The 8,169-nt window shown below is 33.1% G+C and overlaps 1 protein-coding gene across 1 annotated transcript; it reads left to right on the plus strand.

The window, feature by feature from the left end:
- Positions 1-1,512: 1,512 nt before the first annotated feature.
- On the plus strand, positions 1,513-7,646 carry LOC134256315 (MAM domain-containing glycosylphosphatidylinositol anchor protein 1-like; the record flags this gene model as incomplete). The annotated part of the gene is made up of 5 exons (XM_062738970.1): positions 1,513-1,637; positions 2,058-2,187; positions 5,287-5,468; positions 5,563-5,644; positions 7,621-7,646. Coding segments are annotated over 5 exons (545 nt in total), but the record flags the coding sequence as incomplete, so codon positions are not given.
- Between the last annotated feature and the right edge of the window lie 523 nt (positions 7,647-8,169).

The following is an 8,169-nucleotide window of genomic DNA, read 5'->3' on the forward strand; positions in this document are numbered from 1 at the left end:
GATCATTTTCTTACATCTCAACTCTAACAAATGGCTGTTTTTGGTTACGGACGTCGAAATGGAACTCTTTAACCAACATTACAAAACTATACACAGGACTGTGTCGGACCGTTAAAATGTAAAGAAAGTATGTCAAATATAAGAGTTAAATATGTGAATTATTATAGGAAACTATTCTTAAGTCCGGAGAAAGCTTAAACAACTAAAATAGCGACAAAAAATCGTCGGCGTAAATCAAATGTTTTTACAACGCATGGATCTGTAGCTCTCTGCTTTATCTGCCCGAATTTTTACAAGCAAAGAGCTACAGTTCTGCAGCTATCATATAAATGGCTGGTTTTCTAAATTTTTCATTGGAAATGATAGTTTAAAATATGATTTTACATCTTGTTTATCTACATTTATACCCCGAAACAGCTAAAGTTATAAAACAGCATTAAGGATAAATAACTCAAACAAACTTTTTTTCAGAAATCAGCAATATTTATCATAGATTTACATTTAAATTAGTAGCTTTAATAATGTATACCAAGTATGGTGACCGAATTTTGTAAGAATTTGTCATAAGGTTAAAATTTGATGCAAAATTTTGTATGGAAGTATATAGAAGGCAAAACAAAAGCTTAAGGATATCCGATATTCAGCCAGGAAGGATAACTCCAAAAATTGATATTTAAATTGAAATGCACCAAAATGAAGCTTAAAAATTAAATTTTTTCAAGCAACAATTTTCATTTTATTTATCTTTATAAGATTCGAGCTCTAAGTTTTATAAACGGTCCTATAAAAGTTGAAATTTGTACCCTATGAAAGGAGAAAAAATTAATACAGTTTTAGAGAAATAAGATTTTCTTGAATCCAGCCATATATATCAATGCTTTTTAGCATGATATGAAATGAAAAGTGATTTGTGATGTCTTGCAATGATAACAAAAGCCTTTTACATTATGTATTATAGAATACATGATGGAAATAGAAGACAAACAATACCAAATAAGTATAAAAATCATGACAATTTCTCTGAATGCCTGGATACCTATCATTTTAACCTAAAATATATTTGTTGATCAATTTGCAATAAGAAAATGCATTGCTGATATTTCAATTTGCTTTTTCTGCAAAAAGCAAATTGGAGATTTGACAATTTTCCCTATATAATATGATTAACTTTAATTATTAAATTTAAAGAAATACTGTGGATAAATTTACATAACTAAGTGGATTCAGAGATACTTTTATGAGTATGTTTGATTACTCACTGCTAATTTTATAAACCTGAGGATCGGACAACCTTAAATCTAAGCACCAAGGAAAACCAACGATTTCTTAATATTTCAGGGATTTATTATTTATGTCATTTCAAATCAAAATCAATCAAAAAATAAATATTAATCCATGCATTAAGTTTTTTGTTTGTGATAAGTACCCTTAAAAACAATTATTCCTTAAATTTGATATTTCTTTAGGCACCTTTCATTTATTTGACCTTGACCTTAATTAATATCTCTTCAGTGAATTGCGGATTTGAAACGACTGAGGATTGTTTCTTCGAAAACAGCCAGCCTTCACAGCGTCGCAAAAGAACAACACAGGAAATTTTGCTCGCCGATAATTTTGACTGGATATTTGGAAAATCAGTGAGTAAATTTCATACTAATGTTTACTTTAATGTTTGAAGAAAAAATATAACATCTGCAAAACAAGCTAAAAGGACAATATGTGAATTGATCCGCCGAAATACGGCTGAAATATTGCCGACAATATTTAATCAATCAATCGATCAAGCTATTAAGCATTTATTGATGTTTTTAACGTTCTTTAGACCAATGTATGTTACACATATAAGAGGCAAAAGACACATTTCATATAGCATTACTGTAAAATGGATATTTTAATGACCATTTTAAAGGCAAACATTTTGCGATTTCCATTCAACAAAACGTTCACTTTGGGCTCATTTTTGCGGAACTTAAAGCATTTAAAATATATTACCCTACTTAGAAACTATTTTGATTGAAGAAATTGCAAAAATGATTCCTTTACAAACATTTAAACAGGGTCCAACACCCTCCTCCAGAACGGGTCCCAGCAGCGCTATAGTAGGTGTCAGATATGCCTACATAGAAGCATCAAGTCCACGAGCATCTGGTGAAAGGGCAGTCATTCGAACAACCAACACATTTAGAGGTAAATTTCAAGTTTTTTTTTAATAATACATTCCTAATTAAGATTGTTTTTCCCTATTGTTTTGTACTAAGGACAAAGTATGTAACGGCCGAATCTGGCCTTTTACATGTATTTGATGTAGAAATCAATACACTTGTACTGCTTAAACCGAGAAACTTGCTTGTTTTAAAACCACCATTTATTTTGATTCAAGGCTTACATGAAGGTAAAGAGAGGGTGCCGAAGTTGGACGTTTTTACCGAATTTTCTTTTTTGTTGTGGAATTTCGTCATATTTTGTGATACGTTATTCTTAAAACAAGCAAGTGAACGGTAGCTTTAAAAAATATATATATTGACAGACCGGAGAGCTACAGTGCCACCAATTGAGAAAAAAAACCTGTATTAATGTATTTATTGCGAAAAAAATCACTCTTTCTCGATTAATTTTTCTATATTGTTTAAAGTGTCATCTCGAAATATTGCTAACCGTGTATTCCTAACATATTCTTTTACTGTTTCCTTAACAAAAACATTCTAAATAATTGTTTTAAATAGCCCTCAAAACCCTGAGATTGAGTTCATCGAAAATTTTGCTTATTTAAACTGCCATTTTGGTTTCAAAGACAATACGGTGATACAAGGCAATATGTAATAAACTGGCATTATTACATTTTGCGTTATTACATTTTGCATGGATTTCAATTGTAGTAATTCATACCTTCGTCTCCAATATTTATAATGGCATAGTGCATGTTTTGCTTTGAGAGAAGTCGTTCTAAGTGTCAGATCAAAAAGTCAAAAAGTGAAGTAGGAGGTGCACAATGTCAACTTTTAGCTACAGTGCTAACCTCTTTAAAAAATTTTCTCATACTGTACAGTAAAACCATTTTTGGAATTTATAGTGCAACACAGGTGGTGCAGACTTCAAGTAGTAGCCTCAGTACCACTCAGGGTTTTCTCAGTACAACTCAGTACTTCCTCTGGGTTTTGTTGGATTCTCAGGTTTTTTTTACTCACGTTAACTAAAGACTCAAGTCAGCTATTCTGAAAAAAAAAATTTCAGTAGTCTGTCGTCGTTTTGTCATTGTAAACTTTTCACATATTCATCTTCTTCTTAAGAACCACATGTCCATTTTCAACCAAACTTGCAACAAAGTATTCTTTCAATTAGTTGAAAGGGATTAAGTTTTGTACATTTAAAGGGCCACACCCTCTTCCAAAGGGGGAGGGGGGTAATTATGAATAAGTAAAAAAAAAATAATGGCATCTTTTAAAAATCGTCTTCTCAAAAACCACTGGGCCAGGAAAAAGGTGGCCTCAATGGCTGATCAAAGTTCAACGTAAGAATTTATAGGAAAATTCTACTCCTCAAGAACAGCAAAGTCATGATTACTGATATTTATATTGAAGCATCCTTAGTTGTGTAGATTCAAGTTTGTTCGAAACATGATCAGCAGGGGATAGGGTGAGTGAAAAAGAGGATCAATTTTTAACAGAGGAATGTATAAAATAATCTTTAAAAATCCTCTCATAAAGAGCGAAGCCATTGGTCATATTTTTATTGCAAGCATCTACAGGTGCTGTAGATTAAAGTTTGTTCAAAACATGACCCTTGAGGTAGGCTTGGGCCACAATAGATGCTCCGAGTTTTACATAGGAATATATAGGAAAATTTTCAAAAATTTTCTTCTCGCGAACAGCGAAAGAATTATTAGTCATATTTATATGTATGCATTTGCAGGTGGTACAGATTCAAGTTTGTACAAATCATTACCCCGGGATATGGTGGGGCAAGAATGGACAATGAAATGTTCACATAGAATATGTATGAAAAAATCTTTTCAGGAACATCAAAGCCATGGTTGGTCATATTTAAATAAAAGCATAATCAGGTGAAGTTGATTCTAGTTTGTTCAAAAGATGACTCCCGTTAGGGGTGGGCCTCAATGGACAATTAATGTTTAGCATAGGAATATATAGAAAAAAAATATTTTAGAATATTCTTCTTGAGAACACAAAGCCATGATGTTCATATCCATATGAATGCATCCACAAGTAGTTTAGTTCACGTTTGTTCAAATCATGACCCCTGGGGTAGGGTGGAGCCATAATGATGCGTATATCATATGATTGTATTTACATACGATTCTCTGCCCTGCATATGAGAATCATATGTAAATTTTTGACAGTTTTCATATGAGAAACATATGAAACCAATCATATAAGAATCATATGATACTCATATGAGAATCATACGTGGCTAGGTTGCCTGTGTATATCAAAGACCGTGGGTCTACATATTTCTAAATTTTAGAAATTTATCATTAATTTAATCTTATCATAAATTGTTGATAAATGACAAAATTCAAAGCATAAATTTATTTTAAGACTTTGTACCTCCCCCTCCAGATACTTTTGACCCAGGGGATCAGAAATTAACCATTTTGGAAAAGGCAGCTTTCTTTATCACAAATACTTACTTAGATCATTGTCATAATACCGGTACTTAGGAGCAAAGGAAAAGATTTTCCATGAATTCATACATTTTCATCATATAAACATTAGTGCCACGTCTTAACACAAGAAGGTTTGACCCAGGGGCCCTGAAATTCTCATATCGTAGAGGCATCCTTCCTACTCATAACTATATACAGGGTTAACTGCTTTAATACCCAGACACAGAAAGAAGATTTTCAAAGAAACAATTCATGTAAACTATATGATCTTTATAGCCTCGCCCTAGGACTAAAACCTCTGAGCCTTGGGCCATGAAATTCACAATTTTGGAATAGGCAGCCATATACATGTACAGCATACATGTAACTCTGCACTTCGTTAGTTTATTTAAAACCCATGAGCAGAGAAGAAGAATTTCAAAGAGTTAATGCATTTTCACTATATAATCTACCACAGGGGGCAGGGACTATGAAATTCACAATTTTGTTCCCGTAGGCCTTCACCCTTAGATGCTATATGCCACAGTTGCTTGAAATTGGTTCAGTGGTTTCATAGAAATATTCAATTGTTAATGCACGAAGGAGGACGATGGACAAAACGAATATCAATAGATGACTTGAAAATGGTAATGTGTATGATTATAATGTTGGTTTTATTTCAGAAACATTACAGTGCATCAGTTTTTATTATCACATGTTCGGTTCTGCTAGCGGCATGGGAACTTTGAATGTATATTACTCCAGTAGTTCAGGCCATGTGCAAAATATCTTTACAAAAAGTGGAAATCAAGGAGACCAGTGGTTGTTAGAAGCCGTGGAAATCCCACCGACAAGTGGACTAGTGGTAGGTCATCAAATGGATAATAAATATCGGAACAAGTCTTAACAATTGTTTAACCGGCATGATTTTTATATTTCTGAAATATTTTAAACAACAGATTTACATAGAAGGAATACGAGGAAAAAGTTATAAGAGTGATATCGCAATAGATGCCGTGACGGTCACAGAAGGGAACTGTGGTAAGTAGGAAAAAGAAGTCGGTCTTTAAGATATTTTAATTGTGTTGCTCTAGGTAACAAATCAGATGTCATTTGGCAAGAGATAAAACACAGGTACCTGTGGGCAAGACCTACCCCCCCTCTTTTGAAAGAACTTGTTTCCAATCCTTTTGTTTATACAATACGAGGGGTGAACAAAAAGTTCGCGAACTATCTCTATATCTACAAATCCACATTTCAGATTAAAATGAAATTGGTACACAAATAGCAATATGCTGAATAAAGATTTGCTTCTTGATTTAGGCGTCACAATGTGAAAATGACATCACTATGTAGGTCACGTGTGACGAAAATTGGTTATCTCACTCGTACTCGTTCAACAGACGACTGTAGAATTTACTTAAAATCCCTCGGAAGTAGCGTATAATTTGTCCACAAATTATTAAGATTAATGTCTTCCTATAAATTCAATCAATAATTGGACTGGCCGCGTAAATGAAGGAATGTAGATGGTTAAAAATGATACTTGTTTTGTTGCCAAGTGAAAGCAAGTTCGAAAAGAGATGTGTTCTTAATTAAGCAATTTGCAATTTACACCTTGAAAAATACTTCAATATTTCAACAATAATGTACTTATTAATATATTAAATACCCAAGAAATCGTTTATTTTAGATTTAAAACATATTAGATATGATAAAAAGGAAGCAACCTTCCTCTATCCTCCTTGCATAAATGTCTATCCCAAGACAGAACATTTGGGTTTTGATGTCTCTATGCTTATTTTTGGAAAGGAAATTATTATCCACCCATTCTGTTCCTGAGAGTTGACAATTTCTATTAAATAAAGTGTTTTTGTTATAAAAATTAACTTACAAAGAAGGAAGTATGAGAAATCTTTCAGCTTTTGTGACAGATCGCTACGAAGGGGGTCACGTGACTGCCTATGCCACGTGATTCGCACATGAGCATTACAATGGCAGATGTGCATTTAAATTGGAGAGGACAATTTAAAAATACAATCAACACTGAAACCAAATATCGTTTCTTTAATGGACGTTTTTCAAATAGTTTTTGATCTCGTAAAATATGTTCAAAGAAAAAAAACCCAACAACAATTATTCATATACACAATAGGTTAAAAAATTTAAAAACCCCTAAATAATCGCTCCATAAAACTAACCCACTATATATTATAAGAAAAAAGGGTATGCCACTACGGTTTGTTTACGTTGTACCCCCAATGGTCTTTATAGGTTTAAAACATGTATTTATTTTAAGTTAACCTACAATACAGATTCACCCTGCCTCTACATATATTTCTCTCTTAGTCCATACTCTCGGATTGAATCTGCACTTCGTAAGAATTTCACAATTTCTCATTAAACATTATTCCAATAAGACCGTTATAATTTCCTTAGGTGTTATATTTTGCAGTTAAGTGTGAAATTTTACGTTTCGTCTCGATTTAGTTGACGACTGCGCTCATGGAAAATTGAACACGCCTTCTAACCGCAAGCTTTACGGCAGGGACATTCTTCCTATCTTACAACCCTGATTGGTTGCTCGAGCAGCAGACTATTTCCGTGTCAATATTGATAATATGGGGTGACCACTCACGTGAACTGTTTACGCTGGATGCATCTGATGGAAGATTTTGTGGTGCATCGCAAAACTTCACACATATCTGCAAAAAATAATAAAATCCACCTGTGTTGTCACTCCTCTGTTTATGGTGGCTTATTACACACACAGTTTATTTGAGATTTCAGTATTGCATCACTTATAATATACATGTCAAATATCCAGATAAAGGTATTCATATCATAAATATTTTTAGCGAATTTTTAAACTTTTCTTCTAGTTGTAGTTAAAGGTTTTTTTTTCAAGTTTATCAAAAGGGTCTATTCTTTAAAACTCATTGGCCTTGGCCCCTTGCGGGCCTCATTTCCATTACATTTAAGGATCATTAAGGTACATTACCCCTTACGTATTATAGGTTGCACTGCCAACCCATGCCACTAACAAAACGCTTTAACAAAATACTTACGAAACACTCTAACAAACTACTAACAAATCATAAGCAACAAATCATCAATAAACCACTAAATTTGAATTTTTAAGAGAGATATAATTATTAAGCCATTGACCACTTCTCCAATCACATACATTTTCACAGAATTTTCAAGTATAATTATAATTCATCATTTAATCCAGTGCTTAAAACTGATATAAGCTGGGTAGTATATGGATTAAAGGTCAATCTTAACATGAACAAAACCCCAATAAAAACAGGCCATATATGTACAGATCCACATTCACAGATTGAAGGTTACTGTAGTCCAGCATAAAAGAACTTTATGTCATGCAATAAATAAATACCTCTGTTATATCCAGATTCATCCTGATTATGCTTTTTCCAATCAGGGATCAATATACATGTATATACTTTACATGTCCCTTCATCAATCTCTATGTTTCTCTCTGACCTAGTGCTGGTGGTTTGAAAATTGGCGCAAAACTAGTAACACAGGATGAAAATAGATAA

This window comes from Saccostrea cucullata, unplaced genomic scaffold (genome assembly GCF_032062105.1).
Source record: "Saccostrea cucullata isolate Sc308-1 unplaced genomic scaffold, CSIRO_AGI_Scuc_v1 ctg17110, whole genome shotgun sequence".
NCBI lineage: Eukaryota > Metazoa > Mollusca > Bivalvia > Ostreida > Ostreidae > Saccostrea > Saccostrea cuccullata.